This window comes from Scyliorhinus canicula, chromosome 10 (genome assembly GCF_902713615.1).
Source record: "Scyliorhinus canicula chromosome 10, sScyCan1.1, whole genome shotgun sequence".
Lineage (NCBI taxonomy): Eukaryota > Metazoa > Chordata > Chondrichthyes > Carcharhiniformes > Scyliorhinidae > Scyliorhinus > Scyliorhinus canicula.
The window spans coordinates 99483136-99502588 of NC_052155.1; the positions used below are offsets into that span (position 1 = coordinate 99483136).

Below are 19453 nucleotides of genomic sequence, written 5' to 3' on the forward strand. Positions count from 1 at the left end.
TGCGTGGGTTTCCTCCGGGTGCTCCCACAGTCCAAAGATGTGCAGGTTAGGTGGATTGGCCATGATAAATTGCCCTTAGTGTCCAAAATTGCCCTTAGTGTTTGGTGGGGCTACTGGGTTATGGGGATAGGGTGGAGGTGTTGACCTTGGGTAGGGTGCTCTTTTCAAGAGCCAGTGCTGACTCGATGGACCAAATGGGCTCCTTCTGCACTGTAAATTCTATGTAAATTCTATGTAAGTTACTGTGAAAAGCCCCTAGTCACCACATTCCGGCACCTGTTTGGGGAGGCTGGTACGGGAATTGAACCCGCGCTGCTGGCCTGCCTTGGTCTGCTTTAAAAGCCAGCTATTTAGTCCTGTGCTAAACCAGCCCAGTGTGATGAATTGATGATTATAGGAAAATTGGAGTATAAACGTATTGGGCAATTTAAGGATTAGAGTGTAATTGACTACGGTGGAGATTTTTTATTTTTTTAAAGGAATTCTGTTTTGCAGATCTGGGGGATTTTTAGCAGCCAGAAGGTGAAATTGACAGAGGAATGTGTTTTTCAGTCTCGACTAATGCACTGTGGTCTACCTGGGGAATCCCCTGGGGGGTTAGTGTGCTATCAGTCCCTGGAAAATTAATTTGTTTTGCAGCTTTGGGGGATGATGCCATTGCTGCGTGGAGCTAAGGGAGAGAGAGACATTTTGAAAAAAGCTTTTGGGAGAAAGTTGCATTCTGATCTGGGAACCCTTGTTTTTTTTAGACCACAAATACAGGCAGTTTTATTTTCCAGTAAGATACTTTAAAAAAGGTGAATAATATTTTAAAGTAGAGCAGTATTGTCTAAAGACAAGGGATGAAATTCACCGCTCCCGCGAAAAATCGGGCCGCTCCTCTCACCTTATTCACCCCCACCCGTGGGGCTAGGAGCGGCGCTCCGTAACTCTCGGCCGCCGGGCAGTGCGCCTAGAGTGACGTGACGGCGGCGCCTATGTGACGTCAACCGCGCATGCGCAGGTAGGCCGGCTCCAACCCGCGTATGTGCGGCTGACGTCACGACGGCTGATGGCTCAAACCCGCGCATGCGTGGTTGCCATCTTCCCCTCCGCTGCCCCGCAAGACGTGGCAGCTTGACCTTGCGGGGCGGCGGAGGGGAAATAGTGCGTCCAATTGAGATGCCGGCCCGACGATCGGTGGGCACCGATCGCGGGCCAGTCCCCTCCCGAGCACGGCCGTGGTGCTCACTCACCTCTCCGCCCCCCACAAGCTTCAATCCAGCTTTTGGCGCCATGTTCACGATGGCAGCGACCAGGTGTGGTTGCCGCCGTCGTGAACCGGTCTCGAACGGCAGGCCGCTTGGCCCACCCGGGGCGGAGAATCGCTGGTCGTCGTGAAAAACGGCGAGCAGCGATTCTTCCAGCAGGGGGGTGGGAGAATTGTGGGGGGTGCCAGGGAGGCGTGTCGTGAGTTGCCCGGCCCTCCCGCGATTCTCCCACACGGCGTGGGGAGCGGAGAATTTCACCCAAGGAAGAGGCTGAAACAAACCAGTTGAAGCAGCGATTTGAAGATATTCAGCCAGAGTGTGCAGGTGTTCTAACCGTAGCCCAAATCTGTTCTGCAAGGCAAGAATTACTCTGTGCCCTGCTGATTTTAAGCTAGATTGAGAGTTGTTTGTTTCTTTTCTTGTTGTTTAATGGGAAACTGAGTGGTATTGTTAAGGGGTAATTGTAAACTGTTCTTTTCATGTGTGAAATTAAAGTGTTTAATACTGTATTCATAGTAAAGTTGCATTTTAAAATACCAACATCCTATTTTTTCATGCAATCACTCCTAGAGCAAATCATTCTTTCTGCAGTCTTACAAATGGCGCCGGGGCCAGACGACTTCTTGCAAGATGTGCGCAGCATGCCCTCTAATTCTATCATTTACTCTCGTTCTATGTTTCTAAAACTTCATTCTAACTGTTCTAAACTCTCTAACAATGTTCTAATTCAATTACTTTAAGTTGATCTTTTCTCTACATCCCAGTTATGACTTTAACATTACACTCTCCTTCCTTCCCTATGCACGGTATGCGTTATCTGTATAGCATGCAAGAAACAACACTTTTCACTGTATACTGATACATGTGACAATAATAAATCAAATCAAATCAAATCAAAATAAACAAAAATACTGGGGCTTCGTTCAAGATCTCAGCCACTGTTGGGGTCATATCTGGGATCATAAAAGTTGGAGAAGCTGAGGTTTCTCTCCATGGTGCAAAAAAGATTGAGGACAAGTTTGATAGAGGTGTACAAAATTATGGTAGGTTTGTTTAAGGTAGACAAAGCAAAACAATTCCCATTAACTGATTGTAAAAGGACTAGGAGACACAAATTTAAGGTTTTGGGGAAGAGATGCAGGGCAGATTTGAGTAAGAAACCATTTATGCAGTGAGTTTTAATGACATGGAACTCAGGTCATGAGGGTGGTGGAAGCCAGGACAATGAATGATTGCAAAGGGAAATTGGATGGCCACTTGAGGAAAATAAACTTGCAGGGCTGTGAAGATAGTGGGGGAATGGGATGGATTGGATTGCTCTGCAGAGGGCCAACATGGACTCAATGGGCTGAATTGCCTCCTTTTGTGATTCTGATTTATTCCTATGAACCTTTCTTCAGCTCAGAAAATATTATCATCAAAATAGTTGATTTTGTTTGCATATCCTTGCCCAGGAAGAAGTATGATTGAAGCTACCTGGCAGATGGACTAATCTCTTTTCTCTCATATCATTCCTTTCTGCCATTAGTGTGCACCACAATGATATGGTTACCCACTTACTTGTTTTTAAACTGGTTAAAATTAACCAACCAGTTAACCAAGCTTTGCGACTAAAACCACAGTTTCATCATTATGATGGAACAGCTTGATTGTTTTGAGATATCTCCCCATTCTGACATCAATCTATATAAACTCATATTCAATTTGTACTCGAAAAATAAAGTTTTTAATTTGGTTTGTGCTAGTTACACAAATGTACTGACCTGCTGCATTGTTGGTGAGTGCAGGGGTGCTTGAACCTGCATGGATAGCTGGTGATTTCCTATTTGCTGAGACATAACAGAAGTCTGCTGTTGGTGAAGCTGGTGCTGCTGCATTGATAGCTGGTGCAGAGGTGGGCTAATCTGAAGAGATGGAGGTGGAGAGACGGTCATATTTGCTATAGAAACAGTTACTGGCATCTGACCATTGGGTTTGGGAGCGATACTCCGAGACAGATTTGGATGCATGGTGGACATGTGAGGGTTCATACCAGGTTGTTGATGATAGGCACCTGAACCGAGATACATTGGAGAGGGGGCCTGTGAGTGACCAGAAAACACTGGCTGCTTTGAATTCATCATCTGGGAAGCCTGGGATGTCTTTGTATCAATTGGGTCATTGTAGCTCTGTAGAGAAGATCACCGGAGATATTCAACTGTTAGCTTGCTGTAATGTATTTACTGACAATAAAATACAATGGTGATTTTCTTTAGTACTCTCCCTTTTCTTTCACTGATATTACTTCTCAGTATTACATCAATAGGATAGTTTAAAGAAATTGCATTAAGTGTCCAAGAGACTGTCTTGTAGAATTGGTGTCATGCTGTACCATTACTCTTCTCTGACTGCACTCATCACTGAATCAGAAAAAATCAGAATACATCAAGAAGCAGTGTCACCAAATTGTACTCAATGCCTTTGTCAAAAGTTGTGATTGTTAGCTTTAATTTATTTGTTGCATTAAACTTCTTTGAAAACTTTTATATCTTTTTTTTAACAAATATGTGATGAACTATCAGCACTATACAAAATCTAGGTACTCTGACATAAGATCATAAGAAATAGGAACAGAACAAGGCAATTTGGCCTGTCAAGCCAGTCATAAAGTTATTGTTGGCAAAGAGTTAAAGACAAAACTAAAAGGATGAACATGTCAAACAGATACAGATATATTTAAATACATTGGTTACAATTCTCCCAAAAATCTTCAAAGTGTGGTGTCCAATGGGAAAGCAGGTGTGCCGGCATGATCCAGATCTCTGCTTTTGGAGGCCAGTAGTGATTCCTGGTGGCTTCACATTGAGCCAGCGGATGGGAGAATTGGAGGGACCAGGTGAATTTGGCTTAAAGCTGAATCGGATTAGGTTACTGAAAATTTAAATATGCTAATCTGGTTCATGCCCTCACTGGGCATGGACTACTGGATTACATCGCCAGCCAGAGAGAATCTCAAAATGAGTTATTTCTGGCGCAAATCGCGTTATGGTCCTCTCACAAGATGCGTAACATGATTTGTGCCTGTCCATGTGGGGGCCGGAGAATTGCCCCCGTTATTTGCTACAAACATGGTAACACCAGAATGCATGATTATACATCACTATAAATTAAAAATTATGTTAGTGCTTAAATCACAAAATGTGTTGATCTTTTACTGTAAATGCATACTTAAATGAAGACACATTTGTGGTATGTGCATGGAAAACAGCACTTTATCAATAGAGTTACATGACAATTGAGCAACTCCTGCAATGAAGGAGGGAAAATGGTTTGGAAAATGACTTTCTTGACGCCATGGAGTTAAAAAGTGACTTCTGAGTGAAGCATGGAAAGGGAGAGAGAAGGACATTTGAATGAGTGATACTGAAAACATTGGTAAGGAAGGGCACTACCTTGGAAACCAGGCTGGCTCTGTAAGCTGCCAACTGTTTGAGATACTCCTTTTTGGCAGCTTCAGTCTTCTTTTTGTACACCTGTAAAACATTGTAGTACATTATCCATAAATGGCAGCATTAGCTGGCTACAGGGCAAATTCAAGAAACAGCAAGCCTTAATATTGTCAAATTTGATTCGCAAAACCATAATTTTTACTGAAGCCTTTGAAACTCTAGTTAGTCAATATATATCAAACTCTTTCCTTTTGAGTCTTCCTAATTGCAGAAAATGTAAAAAAAATCAAATATCCTGGAAGTACTACTTTTCCAATGGTTGATATCATTGTCACTATTCATATAATTTGAAATAAAACAACTGCTTCAAAGAAATATTGCTCTTTGCCATAATAGTTTTCACTAATTTGATTTTGTATTAAAGAACGATTAGTGTTAACAACTATTTTTCTTGAATAAATTCTAATTTGCAGAAACATTTGAAACTTAATTCTTATAAATAAGTACATGTATGGTTTCTACTCTAATAGTCAGTTGAAGGGACAGTAAGGTTAATCCCCTTGGCGTCTCTTTACCCCTGGATTGGCCCAGTCTTTTGTCCCTTCCAGTCCAAATGAGTGTATTGGCTATTCATTTGGACAATCAAATCTCCTGTGAAGGCCTGCCCCCTGGCAAGGGGTGCACCAGAAAATTGCAGTATGCACTCAAAGATCAAAGGATATCTGGGCTGTAGAGCCCAGACATCCACTTGTCTGTTGAAACAGTTGCACTCCAGGGAGAACATTGCTTGCTTGACAGCTTTTTCTCTTAGATCTATTTCTCAGTTGCCCTATGCTTACTTACTGATGATAAAGAGGTGTCAAGCGCTTTCTACTGATACTTTAAAAATCCGGTTGGTTGGCCCTTTTATAGGGCTATGGTTAAATACATTTCATTTAATTTTCATAGAATTTACAATGCAGAAGGAGGCCATCTGGTCCATTGAGTCTGCACCGACTCTTGGAAAGAGCACCCAAGCCAACGCCTCCACCCTATCCCCGTAGCCCCACTTACCCTTTTTTGGACACTAAGGGTAATTTATCATGGCAAATCCACCTAACCTGCACATCTTTGGACTGTGGGAGGAAACCGGAGCACCCGGAGGAAACCCACAGGCACGGGGAAACGTGCTGACTCCGCACAAACTGTGACCCAAGCTGGTAATCAAACCTGGGACACTGGAGCTGTGGAGCAACTGTGCTAACCATTGTGCTACCGTGCCGCCCTATTCATTTAATAATAAAGTTTAATAAGTTTAATAATAAAGAAAGTTGTGAATAAATGTATTGTTTCGTTAAATATTTTCATATATGACATTGCTACTATAGGGTTCATTGGATCTGTACAGGGTATAGAACATAGAACATAGAACATAGAACAGTACAGCACAGAACAGGCCCTTCGGCCCTCAATGTTGTGCCGAGCCATGATCACCCCACTCAAACCCACGTATCCACCCTATACCCGTAACCCAATAAACCCCCCCCTCTTAACCTTACTTTATTAGGACACTACGGGCAATTTAGCATGGCCAATCCACCTAACCCGCACATCTTTGGACTGTGGGAGGAAACCGGAGCACCCGGAGGAAACCCACGCACACAGGGGGAGGACGTGCAGACTCCACACAGACAGTGACCCAGCCGGGAATCGAACCTAGGACCCTGGAGCTGTGAAGCATTTATGCTAACCACCATGCTACCCTGCTGCCCCGGTATATAATGAGTGAATAGGTAAATGCTATAAGTTGGTATGGGGGTATGAGGGGGTCATTGGAAGTGGGCTGAGGGGTATAGGTTTGCATGGAGGCAAGTGACTGTGGAAGGTGGGGAGGGAGCACAACCTTGCATGGAGGGGAGAGCGGCTGGGGGTAGTTGGAGGGGCAGAGATTGACATTTGACATGGGGTTATGAGGGACCATGTGATGTATGGAGGGAATTGAGAGGGTGTGAAGAGTGGGTGCTGGAGAGCTGTTTTCTATTTTACTGCTTTATTTCAACCGGGATGGAGTCCCAAACCACCAAGATGGACCTTTTAAACAGCTCGCCTCTGCACCAGATGGTCCGCGGCTGCCTCCAAACCCTTTCCAGGGCGGCAGCCTGACTTCAGTTATCATCTGCAGCCTCTGCCCCGCTCGCAGAATAAAAATCCAACCTTTGCAGGTACTTTAAAAACCCATTTCTTGACCTTTTACTCAGATTCTCCTTCCCATAATATCAATTTTATTCAGCATTTGATGAACACAATTGAGAAATTTCTGACATGCTTGAATGCTGCCTACTCTATATGGATGTGTCAATTTAACACCTGTTTGATTTTTCTCTGATGCATTTGAGGAAGTATGTCAATATCAAATATATGAAAGAGTACTTTTTCAAATAAAAGTAATAGTATGGGGAAAAAGAGGGAGGTCAAGAGGAATGTTAGCTTCTAAAAACTGATAGATGGATTTTAAAAGCTTGTTTGCTGCAGGAGGATGAGAAGATGGAGAGAGGTGGAGGGTTTCTCAGCTTCGTGAGGTGCTCGGCAAGTGGAAGTAATCAGCATTCTGATGAGCACTGATTTCAAACAGAGCTAATATGGTGAACATGTTTTCTAGATACTGTCAATGAAATTAATGAAATGACAGGAATGCAGAATACTCATGCAGAGGAAGAGGCTAGCATACTGGAAATCCCAAGGAAACGAATATTGAATCAGGGATAGGGACACAACAAAATTAATGGAAGCAAACTTACCAAAAAGAAGAAAATGATGGCACTAAAGAGTGACAAACCTTCAGAACCAGATGGTTTCCATCACTCGGTGTTAAAGGAAGTAATTGAGAACATTGCAGATATTCCAAATATAATTTTCTAAAGCTTTCTTGATTCAGGAACCAGTCCTTTAGATTTAAAAGTCGCACATTATATGAAAAGTGAGAGAGGGAAACCAGGAACTACAGAAAAGTTAGCCTAATACCCGTGTCATGAAGTTGCTAGAATCTATCATCAAGCGAAGTGTGAATGAACACCTAGAACATGTTCAGCGGATCAGAGACAGTCAGCATGGATTTGTAAAAGCCAGCTCACCTGATGAACCTGATTGAATTTCTTGAATAGGTAACTAAAGTTGTGGAGAGGAGAATATCTATATGTTATTTATATCGACTTACAACTATTTTGGTGCAAATCAAATAACTAAGGGCACGATTCTCCGCTCCCCACACCACGTGGGAGAATTGCAGGAGGGCCCCCCGACTAATTTCACGACCCCCTGGCACCCCCTGCGATTCTCCCACCCCCCTGCTCGGGCAGAGGGGAAATAGTGCGTCCAATTGAGTGCCCACCGATCGTCGGACCGGCGTCTCAATCAGACGCACTATTTCCCTCTGCCGCCCCGCAAGATCAAGCCGCTACGTCTTGCGGGACGGCTGAGGGGAAAGACGGCCACCGCGCATGCGCGGGTTCGAGCTGTCAGGCGTTGTGACGTCAGCCGTGGGTTGGAGCCGGCCAACCTGTGCATGCGCGGCTGATGTCACATATGCGCGCCATCGCGTCCCTCTCGGTGCGCCGCCCGGCGGCCGAGAGTTACGGAGCGCCCCTCCTAGCCTCACCGGGAGTGGAGATTAGGGGGCGAGGAGCGGCCTCCGAGGCCGTCGTGAAACTCGGCCGAGTTCACGACGGCCCTCCCGATTTTTCCCTGGGAGCGGAGAATCGCGCCCTAAAAATTTCACCATCTGCCATGATAGGATTCACAGGATGAAAGTGCAAACTCCAAACAGTCACCCGAGGCTGGAATTGAACCTGGGATCCTGGAGCTGTGAGGCAGCAGTGCTAACCACTGTGCCACCCTGCATCTAAACAACACTTTTCACATTATTGTGACACCCTAAAGTGCTTCAGAGACAATGAATTCCTCCTGAAGTGTTGTTCCTCTGTTGTTAAGAAATTGGAAGTACACAATTAGGCACAATTTCTACTCCACAAGCTCTGCTTGAAGGAGTGACGTTTTTCACTGAAGTGGAAAGGATATCCACACACTGAAGGTTTATAGCGGGGTACTCCACTGCTGAGGATCCTGTAGCCTCAGCCAAAGGTATGACAGCTACTTGAGATCATGGTGATCTGGAATTTTGTCATGAAGGAATCTCCACATTGTCGATTCTTCCAAGAAATTAAATGAAAGTCGCTGTCGTCCACGAGCACCATAGGCTGCTTTCCCCTTTGAGAGAAAGAGCTGATTTAACTCGAGGGCAACCACGCCTCAGGCAAGGGGCAAGGTTGAGAAGGCAGGGCGTTCATGAATAACCTCAGCCAGTACGGTAACTGAATCCGCCCCGTTGGCGTCACTTCGCATCACGAACCTGCCTCCAGCCACTGAATTAACTGACCCCCATAACTCTTCCGTATGCACAGACAGCATGGCACAATATCAAATCATTTCAAATGCTGGAGCTTGCAAAGAATATTTGCAGGCAGAACCTGTGAGGCACAAATCCTTGCACATTTGCTGAAGAAGGCTGCTCCAAATTCTGGGGCTGTTGCAAATATTGGCTTGGTTTCGGTGTCATCATGAGCAGATTTATCCATTCACTTAATCTACAAATACCTCTAATTGTATGCTTACAATGTTGCCTATCTCATCAGCAATAAGCTCTAAAGAACCCTGTTGAACGTAGACGCCAAACTGCTGGCCACAATTTTGTTCTCCAGGATTGAGGATTGTGTGCCGAACATCATTGTGGAGGATCAGATGGGGTTCGTTAAGGGCAGGCAGTTGGTGGCCAATGTAAGAAGGCTGTTATACGTGATCATGATACCCCCGGAAAGTAGGGAGGCGGAGGTAGTGGTCGCTATGGATGCGGAGAAAGCTTTTAACCGGGTTGAGTGGGATTATTTATGGGTCGTTCTGGGGCGGTTTCGGATTTGGGAGAGGCTTTATTGACTGGGTCAGGTTGTTGTACCAGGCTCCTGTGGCAAGTGTACAGACGAACAGGACGACTTCGGACAATTTTAGACTGCACCGGGGGACGAGACAGGAATACCCCCTCTCCCCACTGCTGGCATTTGCTCTGAGGGCCTCAAGGGGCTGGTCGAGGGGGGGGGGGGGGGGGGGGGGGGGAACACAGAGTCTCGCTGTATGCGGACGACCTGCTTTTGTATGTTTCGGATCCAATTGAGGGGATGGACGAAATCATGGGAATTTTAGGGGAATTTGGCCGGTTTTCGGGGTATAGCTAAATCGCTGGCTTTTAAAGCAGACCAAGCAGGCCAGCAGCACGGATTCGATTCCCGTACCAGCCTCCCCGGACAGGCGCCGGAATGTGGCGACTAGGGGCTTTTCACAGTAACTTCATTGAAGCCTACTCGTGACAATAAGCGATTTTCATTTCATTTCATTTCATATAATCTTAATATGGGGAAGAGCAAGATGTTTGTGGTCCAGGCGTGGGGTCAGGAGAGGCGACTGGGGGAACTGCCGTTTAGAGTGGTAGGGTAAGTTTCAGGTACCTAGGTATCCAAGAGGCGCGGGATTGGGATCGGCTACATAAACTGAACTTGGCCTGGTTGGTAGATCAGATGAAAGCTGATTTCCGGAGATGGGATGCGCTCCCGTTGTCTCTAGCGGGCAGCATCCAAACGGTGAAAATTGACGGTCCTCCCGAGATTCCTGTTTGTATGTCAATGTCTCCCCATCTTCATTCTGCGGTCCTTTTTTAAGCGGGTCAATTCACTTATATCAGGCTTCGTATGGGGGGGGGGGCAAGTTCCCGCGAGTGAGGAGGGTATTGCTTGAGCGGAGTTGGGGGGAGGGCGGGCGGGCTGGCGCTGTCAAACTTTAGCAATTATTACTGGGCAGCTAACATAGCCATGATTAGGAAGTGGCTGGTGGGGGGGGGGTCGGCATGGATGCGTATGGAGGCGGCTTCTTGCATGGGCTCAGGTTTGGGGGTGCTGGTAACTGCGCCTCTGCCGTTCCCGCCGGCGTGGTACTCCACCAGCCCCGTGATGGTGGGGGCCTTGAGAGTTTGGGGGCAATGGAGGAGACATGTGGGAGCAGTGGGAGCATCGGTCTGGTCCCCAATCTGCGATAATCACCGGTTTGCCCCGGGGAGGATGGACAGGGTTTCCGAATATGGCAGAGAGCAGGGATTGAGAGGATGGGGGACTTGTTTATAGAGAGGCGCTTTCCAAGTATGAGTGTGCTGGAGGAGAACTTTGCATTGGCAGGGGTAAACAAATTTCGATATCTGCAGGTACGGGACATTCTGCGTAGGCAGGTACCAACCTTCCCACCCTTGCCTCTGAAGGGGATTCAGGATAGGGTGGTTTCTAGAGGATGGATAGGAGAGGGGAGCATTTCTGACATTTATAAGGGGCTTATGGGATCAGAGGAGATGCAGACCGAGGAGCTGAAGCGAAAGTGGGAGGAGGAGCTGGGGGTAGAGATAAAGGAGGGTCTTTGGGCAGACACCTTGAGTACAGTCAACGCGACCGCGACATGTGCCAGGCTCAGCCTGATACAATTCAAGGCCGTTCACCGGGCTCATATGACAGTGGCCCGGATGAGCAGATTCTTTGGGGTGGAGGACAGTTGCGCAAACTGTGCGGGACGACCAGCGAACCATGCTCACATGTTCTGGGCATGTCCAAAGCTGAGGGGATTTTGGCTGGGGTTTGCTGACGTCATGTCCAAGGTATTAAATGCGAGGGTGGCACTGAGTCCAGAGGTGGCGATTTTCAGGGTGTCGCAGGATCCGGGAATCCAGGAGGAGAAAGAGGCAGACGTTCTGGCCTTTGCTTTCCTGGTAGCCTAGAGGCGGATATTACTAGCATGGAGGGACTCGAAGCCCCCGAAATCGGAGACCTGGCTATTGGACATGGCTGGCTTTCTCTGCCTGGCGAAAATTAAGTTCGCCATGAGAGGGTCATTGTTGGAGTTCGCCTGGAGGTGGCAACCATTCATCGACTTCTTCACAGAGAATTAATCGTCAGCAGAAGAGGGGGGGGGGGGGGGGGGTTAGGTTAGAAAAGAGTAGGGGGTTAATTAATGGTGGGACCTGTGGGGGAGGGAGGTAGTATTTGCACTATGTTTATATTTTTATGTACATTGTTTATATTGCTGCTGTTACAATGCCAAAAAGTACCTCAATAAAATGTTTATTAAAAAAAAATAAGCTCTAAAGAAGAGTGTTATGGACAACTCTATTTTCTCTCCCCACAGATGTTGCTAGACCTGCTGAGGTTTTCCAGGATGTTCTGTTTTATTATAGCCGATTCTACTTTTCTTATGCTGAGGAGTTTACCTTTATTGACTATCATCTAATAATAATAATCTTTTATTGTTACAAGTAGGCTTACATTAACACTGCTGTTACTGTTTAAAGCCACTAGTCGCCACATTCCGACGCCTGTTCAGGTACACAGAGGGAGAATTTAGAATATCTACATTACCTAACAGCACTTTTTTCGGGACTTGTGAGAGGAAACCAGAGCACCCGGAGAAAATCCACGCAGACACAGGGAGAACGTGCAGATTCCAGTAATTGTTAGTGTGATCCTAAGGAAGTGACAATGGTAATTCCTTACTATATAAACTAGACATGGGGCAGGATGCTCCATTTGGGAGACTATTACGTTCTCTCATCAAGAGCTGAATTGCGACCGGTTTGGGAGCCAAACAGGTGTGCACAACCAAATTCCTTACAATGCAAATGTATGCATGGCACAGACACAGGACCCACCCCAGCCTCAACCCTTCACTTGACCATAAATTGGCAGTGGGTAGAACTTCTGTCTGCTGTTGGAAGGAAATTCCACCTGTGAGAGCTGTCGGCCAATCAGATTGTTTGAGAGCTCTCCAACACAGCCAGGCACAGTGTTGCAGTGGCCAGAGGCAGTAGTGCAACGCTCTGCCTGGAACTAAGTCCCGGGACCATTGGAAAAGTAAGTCTCGTAGGTCCGAGGGAAAGGGGCAGAGAGGAAGCCATGAGGGGCTCAAGAGTGGTGAGACAACAGCATCGGGGGTCGGCCAGGTGGGGAGAGAGACCCGGGGAGAGGGCCTCCAGATTGAGGTGTTCCTCCTCGCCCCCACCCCACACATTATCCACCTGACATAGAGAAAAGCTGTTTGTCACTATCCTACCTAATACAGCCTTAAAATTGAGGCTCTGGTGGATAGGGCCCTTAAGTGACACCACCATCCAATATCGTTGGCATCAGGGCTTCAATGTCTTCCCCCCGCCCGTCCCGCAGCAATGCCGGAATCACCACATAGTGGGAGCACCCCCTTACCTTCTTAGTTCAAGAATATTTTAATCAGATGAGGGCATGAACCTGGTGGGCAGTGGGGAGGGCCCAGGAACATTACATATTGAGTCCTCACCGGCACCCAGTCTCCCAGTCGCGTGTTTCTCGGTGAAGCGCTGTTCGCTAGCGGCTGGATTCTCTCTTCCCACCGCTTGTCAATGGGATTTCCCATTGAAGCTACCCAAAAGAATTCCAACAGCTGGAGAATTCTGGCCCCCGTTTTTGGCGTGATTTGCACCCATGGCGGACGGACCCGAAAACTCACAGCTTTCTCTTTCACTTTTCAATGTTAACCAGGACCACTGCTGTAACTATAATGGCTGTGCATAATCGCATCACATGAAAGCATTAGTCTTCCTCAGAAAAACACAACATCATTACAAAGTTGCTTGGGGCCACTGTCCGAAATGAATACAACACCATAATAACATCAGACAGGAACCATTGCTCTAATTGAGACGTACAACATAGCAACGTTAGCTGGAAATATCATGGGGATAACTGTTGGTTTGGGTGAAGGTGGAAACCTGGCAGTGACATTTTGGCCACCCTTGAAAGAAAAACTGAGTGGCTGATTCCAAATACCTTTTTAATCATCCCCAATAACACCATTACGTGGGGTAATTCTTCTGTAAAAAACAGTATTGAAATATTTGAGGGGATTTTAATTCTCTTTGCCTGGCAGGAGTGGTAGCAAAACTAAAATGTTAGTGGTTTTGTTTACTACCTCATTACCATTATTCCTTCTGCTGGGCAACCCAGGCACCTCCATGACTCAGGACCCTGTTGTAATTTGAATGTCCAATTGGAACATCTGCCATGGATGCTCTGCTAAACTCATCTTAGCCAGTGAGAGGATAAGTCTTGAAAGTAATTTTCTGGGGCCAGAAGGGGCTTCTTTTGACAACACAGAAATAACATGTGCTCCATTCTCACCAAGATTTACCCTTGCGTTCACACTCACCCTCATCTACCTCCAAACTCCCCACCTACCTCTACTGGCCAGTTTAGCCTTCCAGTCATCCATTATTTCATCAAAATCAGCAAGTTGCAGTAGGAATAGAGGATTCAATTGATTTATGGTTAATGAGGCGTGGCTCTTGGAATGGAATGGCATTCTTAGTGGAGGGACTGTGCTGCCAGTTCATCCATTCTGCAGCCAATGGATTGCAGCTCAAATTCTCCTGTAGATAGTCCTGGTGATAATGAGGTGTTACAGACGCCTGGTCAGCTCTCAACAAGAGCTCAGGGACTGGACCAGAGCCATAGGGCAGAATTCTCCGCTCCTGGGAAAAATGGGGAGGGCCGTCGTGAACTCGGCCGAGTTTCACGACGGCCTCGGAGGCCGCTCCTTGCCCCCTATTCTCCCCTCCAGGCGGGGCTAGGAGCGGCGCGCCGAGAGTGACGCGACGGCGGCGCCTATGTGACGTCAGCCGCGCATGCGCAGGTTGGCCGGCTCCAACCCGCGCATGCGCAGCTGACGTCACGACGGCTGACGGTTCCAACCCGCGCATGCGCGGTTGCCGTCATCTCCTCCGCTGCCCCGCAACTCATGGCGGCTTGATTTTGCGGGGCGGCGGAGGGGAAAGAGTGCGTCCCTTTGAGACGCCTTCCCGACGATCGGTGGGCACCGATCGCGGGCCAGTCCCCTCCCGAGCACGGCCGTGGTGCTCAATCCCCTCTCCGCCCCCCACAAACCACAAGCTTACCTTTGGCATCCATGTTCACGATGGCAGTGACCAGGTGTGGTTGCCGCCGTCGTGAACCGGTCGGGAACGGCAGGCCGCTCGGCCCATCCGGGCCGGAGAATCGTCGGTTGCTGTGAAAAACGGTGAGCGGCGATTCTTCCGAGCGGGGGGGGTGGGAGAATCGCGAGGGTTGCCGGGGGGCGTGTCATGAGTCGCCCGACCCTCCCGCAATTCTCCCACCCAGCGTGGGGAGCGGAGAATCGCGCCCATAACCTTTTAGAGTTTTAAGACGGTGAGGAAAGATTGATTAATTTCAGCAGTAATAATATAAGAAATAGCGACTGGTTATTTTATAAACAAACTTTATTAAAACAAAAGAAACACTATTTAAACGTTTAGCCCAGAAATAACAGATTACTTGCAGTTTCTTAACCTTAACATACTAGTTCCCATTAAACAGCACTTTAAATAAACATGCAGCTCTCGTGCCACTTACACATCCAGACAAAGGCAATACTTGCATTTACAAAGGAATTTTTCTTCTGTGAGGGACATTCATCCAGAATCCTTTTCTCTCTCTCTCTCTCTAAACTCCACCCAGCCCCTCAAACAAAGATTCACTGGGGTTTATAGACTTGAACCTATCATTGTTATCTTGGCTGTTTGATTGCCCACTCCTGTTTATACAAAAGACAGAGCCATACTACTGATAAGCAACTAACTTTCCTTTCACGAACAAAGAGGCCATCAGACTCTGTAATGAGCTAACAGCTGGTCAGACAGAAATGTCCCGAAGGACAATGGATCTGGGGTACCCTGTGTATTCCCACTAACGAGTTTAAGTCTGATTGGGGTGATGTAACTCGGCCAAGTGTGGGTGTGTCCCTCTGACTTTGTGCTAACCATTTTATTCCCTCAGCCTGTTTAACCTATCTTGGATCTCACTTCTGGATAAGTTCCTAATATCTCCCTTGCTTACCAATTCATCTTCAGTGGAATAGCAAAAGCAGTGTCAATGGATTAAGCTGCCACTTTTACAACCCGGTTGAAAGGGAAATCAGTATATCGGACAGCCAATCCACTACTTGCCATTTTACATTCTTGCCCAAGATAAATTTTACCTGCAATGTCCGCTTGCCTTAGGTTTCTTAAGAATCTACTTAAAAAGTTGAAAAAATAGGCTTTTACATATGATGCCATCAGAGATTGAAAAAAAATCTCAACCTTTTTACATATTGTAGAAATATTGAGCCTCGGTAGCTCCAATGGGCGAGCTGGGCACTACTGAGGCAGCTCAGGGGCTGTGAGGGTGTTTCACCATGGAGGAACCCTAACTGAGCTACACATCAGTAAAGAAATAAATAAAACCTAGGCCAGCAGGTCCATAGGAATGGAAGGGAAATCCCTCTGCTGGATTAGATTTGGTCACACTTACAGCCTTTCATGCTCACGGCCCCCTCAATGGGGCATCGGGCCTTTGGCTTGGATAACTCACCCAGTCTGCCACCATCGAGCTGGCAGCCTCCTCACATGCCGTGGGAGAGACAAACTTCCAGCGAGGTTTAATTGAGCGTTAATAAGCTTAATTCGCTGCTGGTCTCCAAGGAGCGGGCAGATGATCTGATTCCCAGCTTGTCCCTGATAACATTACCTGGCAGTAGGACTGCATTGAGGAGCCTTCCTGTGCAACTCCACTCTATTTACCCAGCTCCATGCTCACCATCGTGTACTGGGGTAATCCAGCCCATCGGTGCAACTTCCCAATGGTTATGTGCAACCTTACTTTCTTACTTAAAGTTACAACAAAATAGTCTATCACTGATTGTCTGGACTTAATTGCTGGCAATAAATGGGAAATGTTTACGAAACAAAATGGTTCATCATTACCACAATACCTTGTTTTTGTGATGGGCTTCTATTTTGATGATTTATCCCTCTCAGATGCACAAGCTCAAACTTTAATGGTGTTTTACAAAATTACTCATGTGTACAGGTAAATCATAGGAAATACAATGTGTACAATGTACGGTTTTTGAAATATATTGCTGCAATCAGACATTCAATCACAAGTAAAATCTGTCAGGAGAAATAAAAGAAGAAAGCTATGATCCCTTATCTATATGCTGTCTGAGCTCCAATGAGGAGTAAATGATTTGATTGACTTGACTGGACATAATATTAATGGAATTACTGACAGCTCAGAGAAGAAGACATTGGTTTCTGGACTCAAAGGATTTGTCAGCTGCCTCAGAAGTATGATTCCAGCTCTTCACATTCTTGCTGCTTCTAATTCAGCAGGACAGGCTCATAATTAAAGCAAATTAACTATTTACACTTGCCACTATTACCAGGGGAAGGACGACATCAGCAGGAAAGACCGAGTGGGAAATTAAATTCTTCCCACTTCTATCAGCTCAGCCCTCATATAACATATTAGCAGTAACGTTGAAGCGTCAAACGCAAAATAAATACCGTGGGTAAAGTAATTAGGTGTTGCGATTGAGTTAAACTGCCTGAGTTAAGGTTACTGCATATAAATTATGCAGCCGAAAGCAAGCATATGTTGTAGTGTTCAACAGTTGCTAATGTTACCTGATCATTAATTTGTGGATCAGTAAATTAATCCATGGCACTTAGCAACTTCGGCAGCTGGCTTTACATTTTCACAAACAAACAAAACAGGAGTCACTGCTTGTTACATAGGGAAGCCCTGCGATTATTATCACCAATTGACAAGAAAGGTTTATCGGAACAAAGACTTCTCATTTTAACAATGTTTTTGAAGAGCAGTTAAAGAAATTCAATTTAACGAGAATTTGAAGAAAAATACCAGTACTGTTAAAGAGCGGGGGGGGGGGGGGGGGGGGGGGGGGGAGCAACTAAAATAAATTGTGTGTCATGAGAATATGGGAAAAGGTGCAGGGGGGGGGGGGGGTGGGGGAGAGGAGAGGGTAGTGGAGAAAAGACAGAAATGGAGAGGAGGAGTAGATGGTGGAGAGGAGGTGAAGTTGGTGGAGGAGGAGGATGAGGTGCAGCAGGAGCTGGAGGAGGTGGGATGAAGAATCTACATACAAAATGTGAATGTTTCTATTGGATCCAAAGATTTCATGATAACACACTGATGATGCGAATATTATCCAAAATAGCGATGGAATGTCACTCCACTGTCATCTTTGAAATTTGGTTGTTTTTGAACACTTCTTCCATGATGCATTCTCATATATAGACTCCTCGCTGAAGACTGTACTTCTGGATTTCTTCGGAAGCAGCCGTTATTTCTAAATCTACGTGAGATTTACACTAGATCGGTGGTAGTTCATTCAGTTTAATTAGGGAAATCAACTGTTAAATTTGCTAAATTTAACATGCATTCTGGCTACACTCAAACCTTAATGTTTTCAAAAATAGTTCAATACTTTTTGGTGCCTTGCCTGTACCAGATCTGCAGACATGCAGATTTTTCTGCACATCAAAACTACTTAGATTATCTTCCGTAGCATTACAGACCTTCATTGTAATGAGATTAGCAAACAAAAGCATAATATGAAAATGTATATTCGAACTTCAGCCCTACAGATGGGTCTTCATGATGTAGAAAATGTTCAGTTGTATCTAGCTACTGTGTCTAGCATATAACGGCATAAATTGTAAAGTTGTGTTATTGGCATGAAGCTTCACTGGACACAAGTACAGAACTGGGGCAACAGTACTAACTCCCACACTGCTCACCTCTAGCAAGGTTTCATGCGGACCATAGAGAGTTTGCAATGCAGGTAAATAAAAAGGAAGGACTTGTGTCTATATGGTATGTTTCACAACTACGAGACATCTCAAAAAGCTTTACACTAATTAAATACTTTTTAAAGTGTAATCACTGTTGTAAAGTAGGAAACATAGTAGCCAATGTTTGCTTAGCAAATTCCCCCAAATGGTGATTCGATAATGATCAGGTAACCCGGGCGGGATTCTCCTGTTGCCAGCCGCGTTTACTCATGTGGCACGCCACCGCTGGCAGCAGTATTCTCCGGTCCCACAGCCAGCCAATGGGGTCTCCCATCATGGCCACCATACGCCATCGGGAAACTTGAGGGCGTGGGTGCACTGCCAGCTTATCGGAGGATGCCTCCGACGGAGAGTTTCACTACCCGTTTTGGTGAGGTTGATTGAGGGATAAATGTTGGTCAGGACACCATGGATGACTCTCTCGCTCTTCAATAACGTGCCATGGGATTTTTTACATCATCCACCTGAGCAGGTAGAGGGGCCTCGGTTTAACATCTAAGCAGCATTCCCTCAGAACAGCATTGGAGTGTCAGACTTGTCAGGGGTCTGGGTGAGAATTCCAGCCTGGATCCAGTGGTGGGCCCCGTGTATGGCCCAAAATATAGCAGGTATATGTTGTCTCACCAGGGCTATCTGAGCTGCTTGTATGTTAGATCCCAATGAAGGTTCAGAATGTGGATTCTCTGGGCGGGATTTTCCAGCCCCCCCACCGCCCCCGTGATGTCTTTTCCAGTGGCGGAGGTGGCTTGCCAATGGCTGCTGGCAGGATCCTCTGACCCCGCTGATGTCTATGCCATTTTGTAAGGCTCGCCCGTTCCATCGCCGGGGAACCCACAACAGGGCGCTTATTGGAAAATCCTGCCCAGACATTTGGAGGTCGCTCATTCAGCCTGCTCCCTTACACTGATGACCTTGTAAAGGGTGGGTGGAGAGTTTGCCCCACAGGGCCACTCTGGAAATGCTCAATGTAATCA

General features: G+C 46.3%; 1 protein-coding gene across 12 annotated transcripts in view; it reads right to left on the bottom strand.

Moving 5' to 3' along the window:
• Positions 1 to 19453, bottom strand: part of tox (thymocyte selection-associated high mobility group box) — a 495189-nt gene that overhangs the window by 36728 nt on the left and 439008 nt on the right. For 10 of the 12 annotated variants that reach the window (XM_038809433.1, XM_038809423.1, XM_038809422.1 and 7 more), the window contains 2 exons: positions 4682 to 4762; positions 3014 to 3418 (listed from right to left, as the gene is read on the bottom strand). In XM_038809433.1, the coding sequence (XP_038665361.1) occupies positions 3014 to 3418; positions 4682 to 4762 (486 nt within the window). The remainder of the gene's footprint in view (positions 1 to 3013; positions 3419 to 4681; positions 4763 to 19453) is intronic. The other 2 variants (XM_038809432.1, XM_038809431.1) reach the window with 1 other exon arrangement.